Source organism: Tribolium madens, unplaced genomic scaffold (assembly GCF_015345945.1).
Source record: "Tribolium madens isolate multiple individuals breed KSU strain unplaced genomic scaffold, Tmad_KSU_1.1 Scaffold_1;HRSCAF=32;Tcas5.2_LG8, whole genome shotgun sequence".
Lineage (NCBI taxonomy): Eukaryota > Metazoa > Arthropoda > Insecta > Coleoptera > Tenebrionidae > Tribolium > Tribolium madens.
Genome location: NW_025400984.1, coordinates 6,462,533 through 6,487,330, shown reverse-complemented (window position 1 = coordinate 6,487,330; position 24,798 = coordinate 6,462,533). Strand labels below are relative to the sequence as shown.

General features: G+C 33.1%; 1 protein-coding gene across 3 annotated transcripts in view; it reads left to right on the top strand.

Annotated features, from left to right (window-relative positions):
• The first annotated feature begins 15,928 nt into the window (after window positions 1-15,928).
• Window positions 15,929-24,798, top strand: part of LOC123016451 (uncharacterized protein DDB_G0290685-like) — a 13,277-nt gene continuing 4,407 nt past the window's right edge. Inside the window, exons 1-4 of one of the 3 annotated variants that reach the window (XM_044416859.1) lie at window positions 15,929-16,067; window positions 18,761-18,855; window positions 21,281-21,826; window positions 22,052-24,105. In XM_044416859.1, coding sequence (XP_044272794.1) covers window positions 18,801-18,855; window positions 21,281-21,826; window positions 22,052-24,105 — 2,655 coding nt within the window. In that variant the 5' untranslated portion in view covers window positions 15,929-16,067; window positions 18,761-18,800. Of the gene's footprint in view, window positions 16,068-18,760; window positions 18,856-21,280; window positions 24,106-24,798 lie in introns of all 3 variants that reach the window. The other 2 variants (XM_044416860.1, XM_044416858.1) reach the window with 2 other exon arrangements.

The window sequence follows — 24,798 nt, the reverse complement described above, 5'->3', positions numbered from 1 at the left end:
ACAGGTTATAAACAAAAAACAATCGGGGATTGTAGGCAATACAGCATACACGCGTGATTAAAGGGTTGCCGGAACAATCTTGAAAACACGAATTTCAGTTTTCAGGGTTTGCAGTAAATGGTAGCACAGGTTTTGTTATCATAAAAAATGTTATGTAAAGATTTAATCACGTGTTAGTATTAGCCGGCCTAATTGGTGATGTTACCTTTAGAATATTGGAAAATTTCAGGATTTCAGGATTTCTTCAGAAAAATAAGAAAAAACAGAAAAACCTGAGTGGAGTAGATTCTCTAAACAGATTTTAAATATTTATTTATTAAAAGTGTAAGTACAATATAAATTTTTAATCTTTTATCGATTCACTTATTATTAAAAAAGCAGCATCGATTTATCCATTACAAATAAATAAAAATGAAACATCCACGTTTCAACACGGACAATTATACAAAATTATACAGTGTGTCCCTGGAGAGTTAGAAGAAACGACTCTTGTAAAAGATAAGAATAACCCTGTTAGTTAAAGACTAACATAATTTTAGTTTTGAAAAATCAAGTGTCTTGGGAATTTTCAAAAAACTTATTTTTTAGTAACGTGCCTTTTATGTAACAAATACGACAAAAACTTATTAGGTAAGAAATATTTATTTTTTGTTTATTATTTCACAAATCAATTTTTTTTATTTTTAACAGTTTTTTTATGATAAATAAAAAAATTACACACTTTACAAAAGATTTTAAAAATTGTAAAAAAATTACAAAAGAAAATGAGTCGTTTCACCTATTCTACGTATATAAAAACGATATTTTGAACTGAAATAAAAAATATATCTATTTATTTTTATAGGTAACCAAGATCTTTCTTACCAAACCGCACCTAAATAACTTGCTTTTTAGAAGTATTATTTATAATTTATAAATACACCATTTTTTGTTTCTACCTCCGACACAATAAATAAAAAGCGTTTTTAAATACTCACCCGGTTATGAACAGTTATAAAACATTTGATCAGGGTAACTGAGAAAATATAGGTAATGAGAATTTTTTTCTCGACAAAACAAAAACTGGAGTATTAAATGTGAGGTTCAATCCCTAATCGGGACTAATTTTTTTTCTTTATATCCCTTAAATAAAACTAAAATAAGTAACGAAAAGTAAACAAATAAACAAAGTATGATTTAATTACTAAGAACCACAACCACTTTTTTCTCAATAAATAACACATCAAACTACATACGGAGTATTTTCGGAAAAATTTATTAAAACTTAAATTTCTATTTACTCCAGAGTTAATTGTTTTACGACTATTATACTCAGAAAGACGCTAAAAGAGGGACACATAAAGGTTACCTAACTGTTGTTTTCTTATATGGTTGGTGCACAAACATATCACCAAAATATGTTTTGGTACACAAAAATAAATAAATACATGGTTGAGATCATCATTTACTGTTGTCCCCATACCTAATCATTTAAATAAATAAATTAAAATCAAGACCAAAATAAGACTAAAAAATTTTGTTACAAAATAAAGTTCCACAGTAATTTAAAAAAATTATCGATTTGTAAAAATAAACAATATCCTCGAACTGAAGTCGTGGAAAATACACATCTTGGTGCAAAAATGTCACAGTTTGTGAACAAATTTACTTCTTTGTGCAAAATGCCACAGGTTGTGGACAAATTAAAGTTTCAAATATTCGCATTCTTGGGTAAGAAATAGTCCGAATGCTCAATCAATCTGGTCTGTTTGGTATCGCTATTTCACTTATTTAAAAACAGTTCGCCACCATTACATGTGATTAATTCCTTCGGTCGCACGCAAGGCCACACAGCCTTAAAAAGGATAGGTCTAGGGTATGAGGTTTGATGGTACGCTCGATAAAACCAGTGAATAGGAACCCTCCGTTCTTTGCAAAATAATCATTAAAATTCCCCTCTAAAAACATAGTCTTTACAAATAGCTGCAATAAATAATTAAACTTTTACTGCAGCCTTGCATTGCGATATCCTGAAGAACTCGCAAGGTCGTAGACTACTGCGGCCAAGTTCGGGTCACGGCTCACTAGATGGCAATACTCCGGTTATTCAACTGTCACGTGTCGGATTCAAAGCACACTCTGATCTTGATTTGTCTTGTTATTTGCGCATATGCGAAATATATACCACGGTACCGTTAAAGGTTCATCTGCAGCACGTGACGGTACCATCGAAAAATTGAATTGTTTCTTGCAATGCAACAGCCGCTATGTCAATCGAGATGTAATAAAAAACAAATACGATTTTTGTACACAATGACTTATGGACCAACTAACTGTAAAAACGCCAGTATATCCTTCCCCTTGTTATTTGCGATTCGGAGAACTTGTTGCTGTCTTATTATACCTGCTTGAAATTCTTTGGTGGTTCCTAAAAAGACCACAAGAACCCGGGAGAATCTTAATGTAATTGGGAGTAATGATGGAACCAAGTGTGCAAAAATAATTTCGTTCGTTTTGACCAAAAACTGGTTCATCCCTGACGACGTGTCAAAGAATTTCGTTTCCGATGTCAACAGCCACATAAAACCGGATTAAAAAACCGATAAATTTATCACATGGAAATTAAAATACACCTTAAATTTTCATAAATTACGAAGTCGCGAATGAGGTACGAGTACAACATAGAAAAAGCCTGTTTACTAGCGGATAAGAAATTCGAGTAGAATTAATGTGGAGAGGAATTAAGAAGCTCAAATAAAATTATTGCGTATTTAAGTTGTATATCATGAAATTGCGACTATAAACCTGTCTGCGAGTTGCATTGCTTTGAAGAATCTTACCGATTAAAACGACAGTCTCCCGGTTTTTTACCCAAATCGCTTCCGCTAATTATAATAAAAATGGCAAATTTTTGCATTTTATGTTTCTAGTTTGACACTGTTGGCATTCCAAACGAAGCTTGGAATTTAGTCAAGAGTCACACCAAAGTCCACTCAATTTATGCTAATTTATAGTCACAAGAACGCTCATTTTAATCGAACATGTTTGCAGACGTGTGCAATATTTCAGTCTGCATCAACCTGCTTTATCTCTCATAAAAAAATTAATAAATTCTTAGATTTGTCTAACTAAAGTGAACATCGAAAAATTTGCTACTAAAAAGCTTCAAAAAATACGAATTTTGTTTGCAAATTGTAAAAATTTCAGCCCGCATTAAAATTCTACGGTTCAAGTTTTGGTAATAAATAAAAGAGTTTAAATATTCCCATTTAATTTGTGGCGCTGCGTGCAGAACAGCGTTAATTCTTATAGAGAGTGAATTTTTATTTTATTTCTTCAATGAATTTGCACTATGAATGAATTGTGCAAAGTAATGGTTAGAACATGATTTAAACATGAGAATAATCTTGCAATACACAGATTATCCGCCACGATATAGATCTTAATGATTTAGCTGCAATAATTGCCACATAAGAATGGATTTGCTAAAAAAGCAGTTGTGACATGTCAATTCATCACACATTTTATATCCATCGTTATTATCAGTTTTTTTAGGAAATTCCTATGACCGAGGTTTTGAATTGCAATTTAGATTAGGATACTTTATTAATAACTGTCATATGGACTTTAAAAAAATGTTCTCGTGCAATAACACTAAACTAGATAATATGAAAATCTCAGCTTTTAAGCCTGAATTGTTAATTTGTGTTATATAAACATCAAATTTTCATAAAAGCTTTTAAACTAGATGATTATAAATAGTTATTGAGCAAAATTGATAAATAACTCATGTAAATCGAAAAGTTATCAAATTAATAGTCTATTAGGTCATTCCATTCTTCCATTAATAACAGTCCAATTTGAATTAATTTTGATCAAAGCACATAACCATTTGATGTGTGGGCATCAGAAACAAGTGTTTTTGCTATTGGTGGTCCTTTTAACAGAAATATCCGGGCTTAAAGCTTTTTTTTCCTCTATTGACAAATACTTATATAGGTTTTTGATACGAAATAAAATTTGTAACTTGACAAAAATTTCAGATCTTGGATCGTGCTAGGACCCCAAAAAGTTTAAACCCGCCACTACATCATTTCAATTTTTTTATTTATTTTTTTTTGACGAATATGTATATTTAAAAAAAAATATACTATTTCAGATCAAGAAAAGTGTTCTATTCTGTAGATTCTTTTTGTTTTTCAATTTCGAATTAAAAGTTTACGATGCTTTATCAAGGTTTAAAGGTAGATGAAGCAGAGCAAAATATTGAAATAACCCAAAGAAGAAAAAGGGCAATTCAAGAATGGAAAATACTATTATTAATACTGTCTTAACCATTTTAGGATTCAATTCCACAATAGATGTTTTCAAATTGCTCTCGACATTTACATACTTTAGGTAAATAAATTTTAGTCTTTCAATCGTTTTATTTGCTATTGCTTCGCCATAAAGAACCGACCACCGACATCACTTGAATTGCAGATGTAGGTTTAACGTCGACAGGATTATTGGTTTCAGGAATTATCGACATATGATAATAACTTATCCATCGATAGTAAAATTGCAACAGATATAAAGTCCTATTGGTGAATTTCGAAACGTAAGCGTGCTGTAGCTTTCATGAATTTTTTCCCCGTTTTCCGTAAACCTGGAAATTCCAGAAACATTACAATAAAGAATATAGCAAATAAAAAGTGATAACTGCCCCATAAAGTCATCTTATGACCCATAGTAACTGTATCTTGTTTTTAACACGATGGCAAACCAAGAGTTAGTTCAAGACGCCCACTGAATCCAATAAACACACCCGGTCAATCTCATTGCTTGCGAATTAAGGCTACGCGGGTCAAACACCTGTTACAATAACCCACAAAAAGCCACAATTTGCCATTGTGGGCGAAAAGCCCCAAAATCGCCACCGTTTCTAAGCCCAAGTTTGTTGACTTATCAAATTGCGGAACTTGGCATGTTTATGGATCGAGAGGTTTTATCACCAGATAGACTCGTAAAAAATTCGGTGCACTGAACAAATCGACGGATTTGATTTTTTAATTCGCAAAACACGTTTTCTTCAACGGTACTTAAAATAAATTTCAAGACGGAATCGGGTGAACTTACTGAACTTTTGCAAAACTATTGGCACTCTGGCCATGTACTTGCCCATTTTTATAATGAGAAATTCTGAATTATAAACCAGATTGCAAAGCTTAGTTAAAAGAAATTTATGTACAATTTTGACATAAAACTAGACGCAGCAGCGAATAGCAAACAACTTTACATAAAAATAAAATACAAACATTAATCTTTTTTTGGTAGTTATTATAATTTATTACGAATTTTAAATAACTGTTCACGTTTTAGACTTTTATCAGCTACAGGCAAACTTTGATTTTTATTTTATTTTGACAAAACATTGATTTTTTTACCCATGAAGGAGAGAGACCAATTTTAAGCTAATTTCAAAATTAGCATTTGAATAAGTATTAGTCATGAATTTCAATTTAAGCTGACATCATTTCCGTTGATATCTGATACGATTAATAGGTGAGAGATTATAAGACATAATTTTTTTGTTTTAGTTATTGTATCAATCAGAAATTAATAAAAAACCAGTAAAAGGGAAGGAATTTTCCTCATAATTTGGATGTTTAAAACACCATTCTGGTTCTAGGAAAATGGTATCTCGCCACAAACTTGCATAAATTAAATTACACTTTGACTAATTAAGTGCAATTCGAGTAAAAAAACCGGAATGTTGCCAACCTACAACACCTTGCGTCTGAATTCTCCGTATCGCCGATAACTGAAAATAATTTCAACAAAATTTTATCTAAGAGCGCCGGAAAAAACATCCATAAATAATCATAATCGCCTGTTTTCCAATCAAACATACACGTTATTTAAATTAAATGAAATTATCGCCAACTCAACCGCAAATGACAAACAATCCGTCTCCCGAAAACAGTTATTGCAAACCGAGATAAAGACGTTTATTTAACTCGAAATCATATTTAACGCCTTGTAAATGCCAAGTTTCCTGCTGAACGTATCCTGAAAAATCCTGCTGGCTTCTAAGTTTCATGCAAATCACGTTGAGATTTATTACATTTCGGACACTGTGCACGTGAAAAAGATCGCAGGAGCGATTGCATAAAGCATCTAACATCTAACTGCAAATAAAATTGTATTAATATTAATATGGTTGCAAGAAAGCTCTCGTGATTTTAGGTCAAGATAGGGAGCACAAGCCAGGAACTGGATGCTGCTGGATTACCTGAACTTATAATAATTTGCAATTTCAAATTCCAAGCAAATAAACGGAATGCAATCAGTTGCTGTATTCTATTTTCAACCACGATGCAATTCCATGTTTAGGAAATCTACAAATTGAATGACAAAACAGTGTATTCTTGTTTTAACAAATGTCTTGGAGTAAAATATGACAAAACTTGTCTCATATAAATATGTACAATAAAATGAATAGTTTTACATTGGTATTTACATGGTATTTTGTTTTCAGGCGGTTAATTCACGTATCTAATTTGTAAATTGTTCACTGTAAATATGGCGAACGTGACAATTTTATACTTAATAGTAATTAATAGTATATGAACTGGTTATAAGGAAGCAGGTACATTTACCTTAACTATTAAAGCCATAAAAAGAATCATTCCAAAAATGTAAAAATAAAATAATAAAATTCAAAGTCATCACACTAGAAAATATTTAGTTTTGGTTAAAAATCTAAACAAACAAATTAAAAAATAATAAAACGCCAAAAAGTCGTAAAAGACGTTTAACATCTAAAATCCGCTAGAGGTGGTTGAGCTCTTGGAAAATAAAAGATAAATTCTTATTAAAAAAAATTAAAGACGAAACAAGAAAAACCTGTTTTTGGTATATATCTATAACAAACAAATAGTACTCTCTTTTTTATCAGAAGAATATACTTATTAGCGGAAGCTTTGTTTATCTGCTGACTCACTGAATAATTCTGAGGAAATTTAAGAGTATAATAACCTTTTGGTGGTTTGAAAAATATAAACAATGTGAAGGTTAATAAATTATGTAAATCATAATACTACAAGATTGCTGTTTTATGAGAACAGATAATATATTTACAGTTTTCAATTTTACAGACACTTTGATGAATTTACAATTGAAAGCTGATGACACTCTGACAAGAAGAAAACACTTCGATCATTTATTGAAGTATTTGTATTTCGAAACGTTAATCAATCAAGTGCATCCACAAAACCAATGCATTTTTCTTCTTTAAAGATTCATCAGATGTTGATCCCACATCCTATGAAGCAAAAGAACGAAGTTAATTGGGGCGTTTAAACCATCGCAAGACGTTTGTTTAAAATTACGACACCGGAGAACAGTAAGGAAGTAACCGTTGCATAAATGTTTCGATGATAGCTTTCACTTCCAAGTTCATTACCAACGGTGATTGCTGCTATGCATGCAAGTCACTTTTATTAAGAAATTAAGTAATGGAAGACACTTAAACATGCAAACAATAATTTAAAAGACGTTGCAATTAATAAACGAAGGAATTCTCACAGCTTGTAATTTGCAATTCTTCCAATTCAAATTTGCTTAAAACGGGCCAATCTGATGCTTACTGCTAATTAAAACGACTTTTATAGCTCATTCATTCAAATTACGGGGTAATAAAAAAATAAAATATGGTTCGTATGAAAAAAAATACATCAAATCAAACCGGAAAACTCGCCAATAATATTATTTTGCAAATCTTTTGATGATGTTGATTTCTTACATAGCAACTGATCATAAATTTTGGTAAACCATTTTCAAATTCTTGGAAGCTATATAGATTAAGTTGATTTTTTCGATCAATCAGTATAATGGATTCAATAATCGTTAGATTTTATGTTATTGTTATTACCAATACTACCACTTAAAGTGTAGCAACAATGTTTTCCACTTTTTTTTCTTACAATGTTTTTCAAATGCTAATTGAGTTAATCACCGTACTAGTTGATGAGTGTATAGAGAAGAATTCAAGTCGAAAAAACAAATCTGGCAAGGTCGCGATCGTGATATTGAAAAACAATTTAATTAGATTTACGAGCATTACGGTTACTCTTTATTTATTTTGCGGCGATCATTGGCCACCAAAATTGAATAAAAAAAAATGGAATAAAAAAAATCATAAATGCATTTCTTTTGATTATTAGCAGCCATTTATTATCATATTTATTCTTTCCTTCCTCTAATAAATGGGTCTGAGTTTCATAGGTCTGAAACGCCCACAAAGCCCGATAGGGTCAGACGTGCATATTTCAGATATTCAAATGAAGTCTGTTGTAATTTTTGTTCTGAATTAAAATTAAAATATTAAATTAACAAAGAATATAAATATGTTTCGATTTTAGTTATGTAATTAACTAATTTATTTTAATAGCAGTGAAATTATATCGTGTTTAAATGGAAATTTAATGGAAAGCAAATTCGGTGATATCTGATTCTGTAGAAGACTAAGAAAAATGTTTGTTGCTTTTTGAAATGAAACATACATTCATAGTATAGGTACATTTTTTTAATTATGAGTTTTTACATCCTAGAAACCATAATTTTATTGATTACAATCCGTCATCTTGTAATATTGTTTTTTAACTCAAGAATACGATCATTAAAAACATACAAATCTAAAAAAAATATTCACCTCTGACCTCATGTCCTGTGTGAGAAAATAACAATAAGATGCTTCAGACTCGCAGAATATTTAACCAATGCAGAAAATTACATATTTGAGACCAGTTTTAAGTTGTTTTTTTTTATTGAATGTTACTAAAATTAATCTGATACAATGGGAAAAATAATAAACACATAATACACTTCAAAACTCGTTACGTTCCCTTTTAACCGTGAAAATTTTTTCATCCTTTTAATACCATATTGATTAATTATTTTGGTTTGTTGCTTGAAATTTATATCTTATATTAGTGCAAAGTTCAATGATACTCCAAGTTGTTGACTTGCTTATAAAAAAAACGATGCCTTCGAGTAGTCATTTTCCAAGGCAATTTGTATATGGTACAGATTTTCAACCGGAAAATTTTAATTGTGTTAAGTTTTTTGCCATCGAACTACTCGCAAAACAACATCACTCAGCATAATTATCGTAATTATAGGGTAACGTAAACGTGTCTTAAATCAACGAAAAGAATTGATTTAACTTGCTGAAAAGGCTAAATAATTAATCCGCATTTTTATGCAAGCTTACGTTTAGTCCACTTTTAAGTATTTTGACAGAACAGATTGCCAAAACATATATTTAATTATACATGATTATTAATAACGTTTAGGCAAATCTCTACAAAAAAATGATACCCAGAAAATCCAAAGTGACATTTTTGAATTAATTTATTTTAAATTGTTGTTGAAGTGACTTTGATGTTCCCAAATTTATTTTTAGATATCCCTCGAGAAAGCCATTAAGAATCGAGCAAAAAATAGCGACAAATTGATTGAAATAAAAAACACAATCTAGATGAAATATTTCAGTTAATATGCGCATAGTAATTAACACTTTGAAAAAGATATCAGCGCTTTATTAGTAATTAAAGACTAGTTAATAACAAGTTTGAAGGATAAAGTAACGAAAGCTCGTTTGCTTACAAATACAGATAGGTATTTACTGCTAGCATTCAAATTCTTTTTTATCCCAATTTAAAACTCAAAAAGACAATTAGTTATTATTATTTTTATTTTTGGACCACACTGGCCCACCTTTGTTAGTGTCGACGTCCTTAGGAGAACAAAAGCTCCAAACCGCAATCTTGTTACAAGTTTTATCTCCCATGTGTCGGGCCTTTGACCCTCGCACAAATTCTCCTTACCACTTCTAATTTTAATTTTTCTAGAGAAACTACAAGACTTTGCATTTTGTTTGCCCACACCGACACTGACCCAGAATGACGTCAAGTGCTAATAAAACGGTGTCAATCTCAGTTTGGCAAATAATTCTTTAATCGGGGATTAAATTGGAAAAACATGTTGTAGTTTTGGCAAAGACGTGTAACAGATAAGTATCTTCCCACTTGACTAAAAGAGAAATAAATCTCTTGTGCGTTTCCTAAGAAATAGCTGGCTAAAAGTCTTGTCATATTTATTTGAGACATTTGTTGATTGTAAATTTGAATTAGGATAACAGCGACTCAACTATCCAATTAAAAAACTAAACTATCCATGACTCAACAAAGTCTTCGGCCACCGGCAAGGATCAACCGACTCCTGAAATTTCTCACAGATGGGTTCTTAATTTATCGCTCTTTTTTAACAGTTTAACAGCCAATTTACACCGTTTTCCCACAATCTCTGCTGGAGCTATTTCAGATATCAAGGCCGTTGTTGTTCATCCATTGCAGAATTCTGTTTATGTATGTATACATACAATTATCAGCGGATTTGCTGCAGGTTTGCTTTATCTTTCTGACTTATCTGGTACAAGCTTTAAAAAGTAAGAATAAATTGGCTTACAATTACAATAAATTATGGATATTATCTTTTCAATTATTCAATGTTTTTCACTATGAGCGAATTGGCTGTTATAGAAATAAAAATTTTCATTTGCATAAGTTTGTATTTCTTTTGTATTTTTTTACAAAATAGCAAGAATTTTAATAATAAATCTAGAAAAACAAACTAGTACAAAAATATATTTATCTAATCCTAAGAAAAAACTCAACTCTCTTTGAAGTAAAATATTAAACCGCAACCTGAGCTTCCGAAGTGGGGATCGTTGGAATTTCCGACGAAAGCAAAGACCAAAAAACGGAATATGTAAAACACGTATTTTTAGATGCAGTTAACCTGCAAAATTTGTACCATTGTCACCAACCAAAATAATTTGTTCTAAGAATATTGAGATGATTCCATACAAATTTTCAAAATCCTATAATTTTACAATATTAAAACGTTTTATTTTAAGACTAATGTATAGGAATTTAAACTAAAAAATCGCGCACATTTCATAGTCGCAAATAGTTGTTCCTTCTTGAAAGTCAGGTGAATCCTGAAACAAACATTTTCTTACAACGTTTAAATAAGGAGTAATTCATTTTTATTCATCTCTCGATATCAAAAAACCGTGATACTATTCACCTACAAGTATCATAATAATTAAGAATTTAAACTCCCTATTTAAAAATATCACAGTTGCTTTTTATTTTCAGATACGGCATTCTTGTCTACACTCGTGTTTCATCGTTTAACTTCTTCTGCACTTAACTAAAGTGTCACTTGATTTATCGCACTTTACACTACTTTCCCACAAGCAACAGTCTCCCGTATCAAGGTTACCCGATCATCACTTACGCATAAACACTTGTTACTACAACGCAAAAATGTCTTCATCACATCTTCAAAGAGGAAGTTATAAGAGAAAGCCCGAATTGAGTTCAAGTGCAAGGCTCTTGTAATTGATAGGTTACGTGATCAATTTCACTTTTATTCATTGCATAAGTCGTAAACTTGACTTAATCAAGGCTAAATGTGTCCTGACCCGGCGTTGAAGTCTCCGCAGGATTTGCTTCAAAACGTGCAGGAATTTCGTGGAGCAATTACCTTTGTCCTTAAATTAAAAATAATTACGCCTTGTTAACAAGACGAGTTAATGTAGTGAGACTTTGGTGGTATTTTTGATCAGATATCGTAAAACTCGTCATTTCCGGCGAATTTTTTCGGAAAAAATCCTTGATTCTCCCAAGAAATTCAGCTTTGAACAATTGGTTTAATTGTGTTTCGCTTTAACGCCTTCAAGGTGCATAAATTATTTACAATAAATAATTCACAAGTCGGGTGTGATACCTATCTAGGGAAGACTTAATCCTTGCGTGCTAGACCCCATGTTGCACCTTGATAAATTTACATGAGGATGCAGTAGAAGTTAAGTTTACATCAGGTTTTTCCTCCTTGATGTCACAAAATACAGTTAGAGTGTCACATAAGTTAGATTATTTTTTCTTGGGTTTTACATACCACGGGTGGGTGCATAACACTTGTGGAATTTATTGTGTCTGTTTAACGGTTATTGTTATTTACTAATAATCGATTGTATCTGTCCTACATTGAATTTTATGCAAATTTACTGACATTCCGAAAAACTTTACGCTTATTGCAAAGTCGTGTTGGAGGGTAAACAGGGATGGCCAAGCAGGACCACTGATTTACGATGATGACTCAACTAGCTATAAATCTGATACAGTTTGCTAATCGAGTAGTCATAAAAACACTTGTTTGCCAATTATTTAGGTGGCCAATTTGCCAAACTAATTCGACCATAAATCAAGGAAATCGATTACTTACCAGACAGTCATTTAATCGTTTTTATGACGAGTTTAAATTTGCGAAAATTTGGGACGCGGTTAAACTCCGATTTGGAAAGTAAACAATGAAAAATGAGTTGTGGTTGCAACAATTAGCGCATAGGTTTGCGAAGGTTGAGGGCACAACCTTGATACACCTAAAATATTTTTACTAGGTTTTTTGCGGACCGTTAATTCATGAAACCATTTTTCCAAAAGAGAATTATGTTGTTGATAGATTAAATTATGATAAAAACGGAGGTGTACAGAGGCGTTGGACTAGTTTTGACTGTGCCAAAGGCTTAATAGTTTTACAAGAGTCGTTTAATTATCCAACCTAGATTCTATCAGGTCTCGAATTACATATCCTGACAAAAAACGTGTTATGGAAGGATGAACAAAGATATTTTTGCAGTTCTGTGTACTGATATAAATCTTACAAATTCAGGCTATTTGTTCGAGTTTTTTCGTCGTACTTATATGAATAAAATAAATATCTTTATGATATTATAATATATAACTTCAAGAGTACTCTGACGTATTAGAAATTTCAGGAATTGAATAAATTCTGGTCTGGTGATTTGCTGTTATTTATTGTTCCTCTAGAGAAACCATAGTGAATCAGTGCTCATCACTGGTGATTTTACCAATTACCTCAGTGGCATTGAGGTGGGTGACTGATCCGAATTAGATGTTTTCAGCTTTTCCTTGTACTGAAGTTTCCCCATTTCTGATTAATATTAGGATAAAGAAATTAATTTTGGATCATTACGAATCCGATAAGAAAAACAAACAAAAAAAATTTCAGTATTTTAGTTGTACGAGTATGTAAATGCACTTGAGAAAATTGTAGGTATAAAAAATTAAACCTAGTGATCATAAAATGGATGCTTGGCTATTAACAAGCAACTATTTGAGCAAATATTTGCTTAGTTTAATGCCGACAGGAAACTTGTTTCAAAAATTGACAATCTGCTCCAACATTAGCATGTACTACCTAATATTTGCTTATTACGTCTACTACAACTGCAACGAAACTGGTAAACAATTTTTTTCTAAGCAATACAAAATGTTAGAAAACTAACAACTAAGAATAAAAGTTGTTGGAACGAGAGATCATTTAATTTAATCGCAATGTATCCTTTATTCATGAAGCTTATCTCTAAATAACTGTAAATTTTTCAATTTAGGATTCTTTTCCATTGACTCTGAAACAAGTACTATATAGGTTTTTGTTCCCCAAAATTATTCACATCTACTTTTGCCATTTTCTCAATTTAATCGGTATTCATAGTATCAAGAATTGCTTAGCATAACTCCTGCTTATAGCACAACTTACAAATCCTGTAGCAATATTTTAAGTGATAATCAGTATATTGATTGCTAAACCAAGACTGTAGAAGTGAGTTTAAAATAATTTTCTAGTAAAACATTTTAAGTTAAACGGCTGAACGTCTTGTTATTAAATAAAACACGAAATATTTTATTGTTATTCTTTCACTACCTCTCTATTAAAAATGATAATAATAATAATATAAAGTTATCACAAGTTCATAACTGAACAATGTTTTTCTGTTTTTCTAGTTTGTTAACAAACACCTGAACACAAATTTGTCAGTAAAAAACGTCTGGAAGTCTGGAACACATTATCTAAAAATTAGAAAATTCAGAAAGAAAACAAGAAAACTCACCAAGAATAAGAAAACTAAAGTAGCAAAACACGAATAAAAGATATCATAGCCTAATGTCAGCATTATCATAAAAAGCATTCTTATTTATTTTTCATCCAATTTTTGAAAAAAAAAATGTAAAAAAAACCCTATCAGCAAACTATAAAGCCAATTTTTTAGAAAACTTTAATTCGCTCTATCTAATAAAAAACAAGTAAATACATCACATTTATATGATATTAGTAATCAATTTAACAATTCTATTGTGCACATAAGACTTTTTTAATCCTCATATTTTCACAAATAATGCTACATTAGATTAACGTTTGGAATAGATGTTTTTCTTTAAACACACAAAAGTCCAAATAATTAAAAACAAAAGGTCTTGGTTTTTTTAATGTCATTATTTTTATGATATCTTTTTACTTGCAAGTCTATAAATTTAATTTATTAGTGTGTACATTTGCACTAAAAAAAAACAAAATGCTGAAAATTTCTAAAAATTTAAAAATCTGTTAAATAAAAAATGTGATAAGAGCAAAGAGTTTTTAACACTAGCGCTGTCGTTAGTGAAATTGCTATTAAGCAGCTCGCAGTATATTTTAGAAGTCAAGTCCTAGTAATTGTTTTCTTTTTATTAACCCTTCTTTTTCATATTAAAGCTCGTTTCAGTTTTCGTCTGACAAGCGTTGACAAATGATTTGGCCGTAATTATTAATTACAAGTTGGACCCCTGTTATAACAGATTTGAGAACCATGACATGGTGAAATCCATAATCTTGATCTAGAGATAGAAAGAAGTAAGAGTCCACATATCAATTGTTCAACTCTAAATACTTAATTTGGTGATTACGCAATTAAATCGTGCGTAATTCATTTCGTCACTAACAAAATCATTTGATTCCATGAGTTTACAAATTCAAAATCTACGAAAAATTCCTGTGCTACACTGTCATCACTGTTTTTATTTATAAACAAATAACTAATTATTAAATTAATTTGTGCACTTACATCACCACCAAAATCTCTGATGTTTGTAATTCTGTTTCGCTTGTCCCTTGATTCAATTTATATGAACATAAACAACTCTTATATAAAGCCCTCTTGACTGACAAGATAAAATGTGACGCGAAAATTCTTTGCTCAAGTTCATACCTCACAAATCGACTTTTTTTAATGACCCCAAGCCAGCGCCGTATCCAATCGGCCCCCCTTGTGGCCAAGGAGCTCAACACGTTTTACTTTCATGCAACCATACTTATTACAACCATATACATATCGATGCTCGTCTGCATTTATAATGAGGACGAAATAAGAAAGTAAACTTATACCTAGTTTAGTAAAAAAAGAATTTCAGATGACCGAAAATCATTTAAATGTAAATTTAGTAACTGTACTGGTGATCCAAGCAGTGGATTTGCATATCAGCTAGAAGAAAATCGAATTTTCAGCAAAAAACTGGATTTTGATTTATTCTCTCGTGTGTGAAATAACCAGAATTAAGTTATCAAACCAAGCACTGTAATTACACTTAAACATAACAAAACAATCATATTCAATTGTTGCCGTGGCGTCTCATTAAGTAGCGCTTATGCAGGTGATGGTTAAGTGACTTCTCCATGCATCTTAATAATGGTGATTTAAACGCCACCCGATTTAATTTTTTACAATTAGGGATACACCAAGTCGAGTTCTGCATGTAAAAGGAAGTCGTTATGTCAGAAGCGAATTGATGACCCCTTCTTACAATCAATAATCTGAATTTATTGTTCAATTCTAGAATTGCAAATTTGATTAAATCAAAGCCTAAATGACGATAAATCCGGCTTTGTGTGCGTGTGTTTTTTACACATCTTCGATGGTGATCATCTTCAGAAATGCGAATACTGACACGGGCAATCTGGAGGGGGCGCCTATAAGTATTGCGACCACCTGAAATAAGCGAGTACTAAACGTGCTGTGACATCTTAAAACTCGCGGAATCTGGAGCACGTGTGAGATTTACACACAACCACCCGAAGGATAATTCAGCCACAAGGACTGTGAAGGAGCGCCACCGAAAATCATCGCTTTCCAGGAGGTAAGCTCATCATTTTATTTATTTTTTTAACTTTTGTTTCTTGTCTTATCTACTATTGCTTCACTTACTACTTTGAAAAATGAAACAGGATAATTGTACAGAAAATTTCTTAACACATTCTCATTTTTTACAAAAATTTTAATTTTTACAAGGGTGTAATAAAATTAGTTATTTATTATACAAGACGATAAAGAAATTGTTTATCTACGAGTGAAAAGGTTAAGTTTACGAGTGACGAAGTCACGAGTGCACTTTTTTCACGAGTAGATTTTGTACTCACCTACCAGAATTTCTTGAATATAAACAGTAGATAAAAATTACTTTATTTCACAAGACGATAAAAGACTACTTTATCTACTGAAATTAGTTGATAAAATATAAATAATAGATAAAAATTACTTTATTTCACTAGACGATAAAAGACCACTTTATCTTCTGAAATTAGTTGATAAAAGCACTCTTTTGAGTACAAAAAAATTAATTTTCACTGTAGAAAAGTGTTTTTTATACTGCTTTTGAAAGTAAAAAAGCATCAGATTTAAAAAAGGTATATTTTGTTTTTTGTACATTTTTATTTCACAAAAATTTTTAGAACCAGGGACTATTTCAAAATATTGTTAAGTAGATTAATTCTGGGAAAAATATTTCAAGTACAAAATTCACGTAGATATCCTGCAGGATAATTAAGTGAACATACTTAATTGTAAATGTCCATTTAATTTTTCAAAAAAAGGTATAATAAAGCTTGATGGTTTATTTTTTTTTAATTTTGTGCTGCTGCTATTCAAATCTGATTTTTTCATAACGATTATTTTTATTTTACTAATTCAAAGTTTCTCATTTTATGTCAAGAAAAGTTAAAGCCTGAATTTGCTGTTAGGTAAACACGCAATTTATTTTATTATTTTTTCAGAAGAGTTAGCTTTTTTAGAGTTTAAATCTTGTTAGGCTTATGATTTTGGCATAACATCATTAAAATCTCATTTGTCTATTTTGAGCGTAAAACTTCCGCATCATCGTTCAAAAATTCTGATGGCAGGACGCCTCTTCTGTATATTTTCGTATTCATAACTTGCAGTTAGCATTACTGAAACCGTTGCAAGGACGTCACCACAGGTTGTACAAAGATCTTCCGTTTTTATTTAAATTTGTGTAAAATTCGCCAAATGTTAGTCACTCGAGTTAAACGAACCCAAAGATGCATCTGAAGGCCGGCGCCTTCCTTGTAAACCGCAAACTCGTCCAATAAAATCACCTTTTGATTACGCCCTCTTATCTAATTCTTTAAGCTCATTCAAATTAATTGCAAAACCGCGGCAGGTTTTTTCAGCGCGATGCTAAAATTCAATTAGGGATTTACGGATGATTTACAAGCGGATTAAGAGAACTTGATCCGTGCTTGAGTTTGTTTTTATCTCAAACCGTAATTGTCTATGGGCACATTTTTCTCGACGTACTGGTAGAACAGCTTCGATGGCAAAAAACTAGATCTTAAATCTTCGCGTTGGTATTGTTTGGAAAATGCGGCAGGCCGGACTAGTCTCGAGGCCAATTAGACGAAAAATTGTCCAATAAATATGAGCAAAGCCGGCAACACTGCTTGAATTTAATTAAATAATCGATTTTTTGTCTAGCCTTGATGGTTACCCTTCGGGCACTGAGGGTCCAAGTCCAAATTGGGGGTTGTCGGATTTGCCGTCATTTATATTTTTATTACAACCCAAGGCCATTGAAAAAATGCAGGACGTCACGTTTTTTAATTGTGATTTCGGCAGATTTATTTTAATTTCAGATAATTATAAACCACTTGAATTTTTTTATTATATTTTGATTGTTATTTCATCTCTCTACTTTGTACCTCATCTATTAACGTTTTTTGAAATTCTTAATGATACGCATTACACGGCTAAAGTGTTGTTTATAAAGTGCCATTAATCATTCTCATTATTCACACCTAATAAGTTAATTTGAAAAATTGCATAATAAACTACATTTTGCATAAATAAATTTAAATTAAACCAAATTCAGTCAAATCAATTTCAAAAAAAATACTTTCAATTTCTATCCCAATTAAGACATTTTGTTACAATATTTTTGTAAAAAGAAAAAAAGCAGTGCCATTGGCTATTACATATTTTCTTGACCCGCATTTTCCGAGCTTAGCCGCAAAAAATGCGCAATGACGCAAATAATGGTAACAGTTACCGGGGTGTGCCATATAATTGTTCCCATAAAAAAGATTCGCATATTTGAATATTTAAAGTCAGGTCTTCAAATAGCGGTCGATGGAGAGGCCAATGCCGATCTTAATCTCGTTTTAAAATTCACCAAACGTATTTTGGGTTAGAGCGAAATTATGGCTTGTTTACCACACGATTGTCGATTCTGTACCATCATGGTACGGAAATTAATCACTCGAAAACCCGTTCGCGAGAAATAAAAGAAATTTGCAATGGAGCTTTTAATAACAAGATCGAAGTATTAAGAAATGATCGGGGAGTAATCGCATTACGTCAAAAATGTAACAATTCATTAGAACGGCTGGATTAACGGCAGGAACGAGCTGTTAATTAACGCGGATTTTTCAGAACTTGGAAAAATGGAACTTGTTTTGCCATCAGAGTTCATCGACTCATCATTTTCGACACGAGTAACATACACGCTTTGTAATTGCTGCTGTAATTGTGTTTCAGATGATCCGAACGAGTTCCAATTAGGGGATTCTCAAGAACAATGAAGACTTTGTGGACGTTGGTCTTGTGTCTGGCGTCGGTGTCACTGCTTCAAGGTATTTTTCTTGCAACATAAGATAAATCAATTTATATATCTAAAACGGTTGTTTTTATTTTATCGTTTTCGTCTACACACTTTATTATAAAATAATTAACATAAGAAACGGCGTCTACAGCGCTGAATCAATTAATAACGTGCATGATGGATGATTATTGTAAGAATTCCATCGATTATGTATTAATAATTAAATAAAATTGCGTAAATTGGATTAATTAATTTGTTTTTTGTTTACATATTTTTCTAATAAAATACAGTTATTTTTTTATGATTAAACTGTAAATGTTTGCAGTTACCAAGTGTCACCGCTAATAAATTATTTTTATTATTTAGGGCCGGTTTTTACGGCTATAACGGGACCTAAAATGGTATTGCAATGCAAATTTTCATATTAATGATGTGCCAAAAATAACACATTATAAAATATTTTTCATGAAAAAATTAATAAAAACTTTGTTTAAGTCGAGCTTTCTGAAAGCTTTCATTTCTCTTAGATTTACGATTTTGGAATTTTCCAATGTAAACTTTTTGGTTTAAATACATATATTTTCTTTAAATCTTTTTAATAATATTTTTTTTAAATAGCAAGATTACAGGTCTAAAATTCAAAGAATCAATTTCTATATGTACATTAATAATTCATGAAAAAAATAAGTGTTCTTAGCTAGGAAACCTGTGTAATTGAAAATATTTCAATTATCTTTGAAACTTTCACTTTCAATAATTATTTGTATGTAGAATATCGGGACAAAAATATTTATAATTTTTTTTAAGCAAAACTAATGTTACAACATCTTCCAAACATTTAGTAGGCAATATCACAAATACAAAGCAACTGCAATTAAACTCTGATAAGCTAAAATATGATACAGCAATTAATTTTATTTTCGAAACTGACGAATAATTAATTACAAAACAAAAACAAGTAGGTTCATCATAAATTCACGAAACAAAATAATGAATGTTAATAATAGTCCTATAATGCTTATCCATCTACTGAATCTGACACGAAGAAGCTGTGCTAAAGAAACAAAAGTCGAAAACAAGATTTTTAACTGTCTTGAAATACAGGTAATGAAACATTATAATCTTCTCTGACAGATATTTCGTGTAAGAAATACCTACCTTCGGTAGTAATTGTTATGCTAATCAATTTTTTTATCTGCAATTACCCTATCATCTCTTCGTAAAAATCGTAATAAAATAGCTAATAGTCGCATGTTGGAATAAAACCGTCTTCAGGCTATTACCAAAATGTACATTGTTAAAACGTCAAGCATGTTTATGATCCTCACAAAAATATACAAAAATTTGTTGAAAAAAATTATGGTTTTACACATTGATATTCGATTATGAAATATATTTCTGAATGTCATGGTGCTACCGAGATGACACACCATTTTCCTTGCCTGCACCAGATTAAAAGAACAATGATCAAAGACAACAATATCTATTAATAGATCTTGTCGAACAACTCGCTTAGAAAGATATTAATTTAAACTAGACACTATCATAACAAACTTGTCTAACACACCGTAAGCGTAACCTTGGTAAGGCTGTACAATGAAGTCTATTGAACCATTCATAAACGCAACCTTTCGAAAAAAAAACGTCTAATCTAAACCTTTCAAAATTGAAGGATGGTAATTTATCCCAAAACAATTGAAACACATCCATTAATCACACGCTTGGGCGTGTCTAAATAATAAAGCCTTTCATGTACAATCAAGATTCGAATTAATTAAACGCGACGAAAAGCTTTTGCTTGTCGCTAGATCCTCTTTTTGTTGCGTCTCGGCACTTACAATCGCATTTGAGATATTCCTATAAATAGTAGAAACCATTATCCTTGATACTGGAATCCTTAATGTTGCTGCTGCTGTCGGCCGGTCGGGAAACCCATAACGGGACATGAGGATGGCGATAATTCGCAAAAGCACACAAAATCGCAAATTTAAACAAGAAATAAACGTGAAATATGTAATGAGTCGTGGTGATTTATCACAACTTATCTTTAATTAAATGAACGATTTACACCAAGCTAATGTTCACGATTTACATATTTACATGGTTTTGTATTGGATTCTGTTCGGAGGTCATAAATACGACAACGATTTTCCATAACTCATACTCGTGCACAGCTACAATGGGACAGCTAGCATAGACCAGAACTCGTTGTTTGCGTTGTAATTTATAGAGCCCGGTGACGAACAAACATGCAACTACATCTGCTTGCAGCCATGTACAAACTTTTCGTTATCTCTTTATTCCAAAGAAAAATTATCGGGTTTACTATGCCTTGCTAAAATATTTCATTAGGATAAGTGTGATAATGAAGTAAGCGAGGGCCCTGGTCAAAAACCTCTTAATTATATGCAACTGGTTTTTAAATCGCTTCATTGATTTCGTTTGTTTATTTATAGCTCACTCTGTTCGAGAGTTATCAAGAGAAGCACGCCAAACTCAATATAAATCGAACTTCAGATGTCCCAGTGAAGGGTTTCATGCCGATCCTCAAAACTGCCGAATTTTCTACCGATGTGTTGGCACTCCTAATAATCTAGCGCCGATTCAGTTTGAGTGTGGTGAAGGGACTGTTTTTGATCCGGCTATAAGTACTTGCAATTACCCGTATGCCAGTAATAGGGAAGAGTGTGGAGGAAATGGCATTGATGGTGATTTTGGAAACGTTCAGAATCCTCCACCTTCAACCACAACTTCGTTACCACCATGGACAACCCAATCAGATTCGACTCCCGCAACAATTTCTAGTCAAGTTGGTGACAAATGTATGCAAGAAGGCTTCTTGGGCTATAGCAGAAACTGTTCGAAATTTTACCGTTGTGTCAGTAATGGACGCAATGGTTATATCCAGCATGAATTTAATTGCGGTACTGGAACTGTTTGGGATCCAGTAGCTGTGTCTTGTAATTATCCATGGGCAGCTCAGAGAAGTGACTGTTCGGAAGGTACTAGTCAAAGTTTTTCCGCACTGCCTCCACAGAGTGATTATGTAGCCCAAAACTATAACCAATCTAGCAGTAGTCAGTCTTCTATGAGTAGTAGTAGCAATAGCAGTAGTAGTAGCAGTAGCAGTTCGAGTAGTTCCTGGAATCAATCTAGTTCTTCGTCGTCTTCCTCTACTATGTCAAGTACCAGTTCTTGGCAAAATCAACAAAATGCTGCTTCCTCAGGTCAACAGGGAAGCAGTTCAAATAGTCAACAGAGTGGCTCGTCAAATCAGCAAAGTCAACAAGGAAGTAGTAATAATTCCAATCAAAGTAGTTCTAGCCAACAAGGAAGTTCATCGAGCGGCAGTTGGAACCAACAAGGAGGCAGCTCGTCAAACGGTAGTTCAAATCAGCAACAAGGAAGTTCATCAAGTACTAATTTCAATCAACAAGGCTCACATCAACAAGGAAGCTCTTCAGGCAGCCAAAATCAACAAACTAATGGTTCTTCCAATCAACAACAAAGTGGCAGCTCGTCTGGTCAACAAAGTGGTAGCTCTTCCAGTCAACAAGGAAGTTCGAACAGTCAAAGCAGTAGCTCAAATCAACAAAATCAAGGAAGCAGTTCCTCCAATCAACAAGGAGGCAGTTCATCATCCAGCCAACAAAACCAAAATCATCAAGGTGGCAGTTCATCATCCAGTCAACAAAATCAAAATCAACAAGGTGGAAGTTCATCATCCAGCCAACAACACCAAAATCAACAAGGGGGCAGTTCATCATCCAGTCAACACAACCAAAATCAACAAGGTAGTAATTCATGGAATCAACAAGGGGGCAGTTCTTCTAATCAGTCCAGCCAACAAAATCAAGGAAACAATTCTTGGAATCAACAAGGGGGTAGCTCTTCCACTCAGCAAGGCACTACATTGTCCAATCAACAAAATCAAAATCAACAAGGAAATAATTCTTGGAATCAACAAGGAGGCAGTTTTTCTAATCAACAAGGTGGTACATCGTCCAGTCAACAAAACCAAAATCAACAAGGAAATAATTCTTGGAATCAACAAGGGAGTAGTTCTAATCAACAAGGCAGTACATCATCCAGTCAGCAAAATCAAAATCAACAAGGAAATAATTCTTGGAATCAACAAAACCAACAACATGGTGGTAGTTCTTCAAACCAGCAAGGCAGCAGCTCTTCCAATCAACAAAACCAACAAACCGGTAGTACGTCAAATCAACAAAACGGAAGCACTTCAAATCAACAAGGAAGTAGTTCTTCCAATCAACACAATCAACAAGGTGGTAGTTCTTCCACTCAACAAGGCAATAATCAATCTAATCAACAAAATCAACAAGGAAGCAGTTCATCTAGTCAACAAAACCAACAAGGAACAAGTCAACAAGGTTCTAGTCAACAAGGCACAAATCAGCAAGGTTCAAGCCAACAAGGAAATAATCAATCAAATCAACAGGTTCAACAAGGTCAAATTGCCAATAACAAATGCGTATCTGAAGGTTTTGTAAAAGATGATAATGACTGTAAAAAGTTCTATAGATGTGTAAATGATGGCAAAAATAGTTTTACTAAATATGAATTTACCTGTGGTGAAGGAACAGTTTGGGATGAAAAGATATTGTCTTGTAATTATCCTTCAGCTGTAAGTGGAAAATGCTCCACATCTGATTCCGGACAACAAGGAAAACCAAGTCAGCCTCAGCAAACTGGTCATCCCGGACAGCCTGGCCAACCAGGGCAACAAGGACAAACACAACAACCAGGGTATCCCAACCAACCAGGACAGCCCGGTCAACCAGGACAGCCGGGACAACCACAACAACCAGGATATCCCAACCAACCAGGACAACCTGGTCAACCAGGTCACCCAGCACAGCCAGGTCAACCACAACAACCTGGATACCCAGGACAACCAGAGAAACCACAACAACCTGGACAATCTAGCCAGCCAATTCAACCTGGTCAATCAGGCCATACAGAGCAACAAATTCCTGGTCAACAAGGACAAATAAGTGGAACAAATTGTGCAAAAGAAGGTTTTGTTGGTGATGAAAAAGACTGTTCTAAATTTTACCGATGTGTCAGCAATGGCCAAGGTGGTTTACAAAAATATGAGTACACTTGTGGTCCAGGAACCGTATGGGACCAAACCATATTATCTTGTAATCATGCGTGGGCAGTAAATGGTAAATGTGCAAATGCAAACCAACCTCAACCAAGCCAACCAGGACAACAACAACAACCTGGATATCCCAATCAACCAGGTCAACCAGGACAGCCTGGTCAACCAGGACAGCCCGGTCAAACACAACAACCAGGCTATCCCAATCAACCAGGACAACCTGGTCAGCCAAGCCAGCAGGGACAACCACAACAACCGGGATATCCCAATCAACCAGGTCAACCAGGACAACCTGGCCAACCAGGTCAGTCGGGACAACCACAAAAACCGGGGTATCCTAACCAACCAGGACAACCTGGTCATACAGGACAACAAGGACAACCACAGCAACCAGGATATCCCAATCAACCAGGTCAACCAGGACAGCCTGGTCAACCACAACAACCGGGGTATCCCAATCAACCAGGACAACCTAATCAACCAGAGCAATCGGGTCAAGCAGGGCAACCTGGACAGCCAGGACAACCAAGTGAACAAGGACAGCAAGGACAATTAAGTGGAAATGATTGTGCAAAAGAAGGTTTTGTCGGTGATGAAAATGACTGTTTAAAATTCTACAGATGTGTCGGCAATGGCCAAGGTGGTTTACAAAAATATGAGTACACTTGTGGCCCAGGAACTGTTTGGGATCAAACCATTTTATCTTGTAACCATGCGTGGACAGTAAACGGTAAATGTGCAAATGCAAATCAACCAGGACAACCTGGTCAACCAGGGCAGCCGGGACAAACAGGACAGCCAGGACAACCACAACAACCAGGATATCCCAACCAACCAGGACAACCT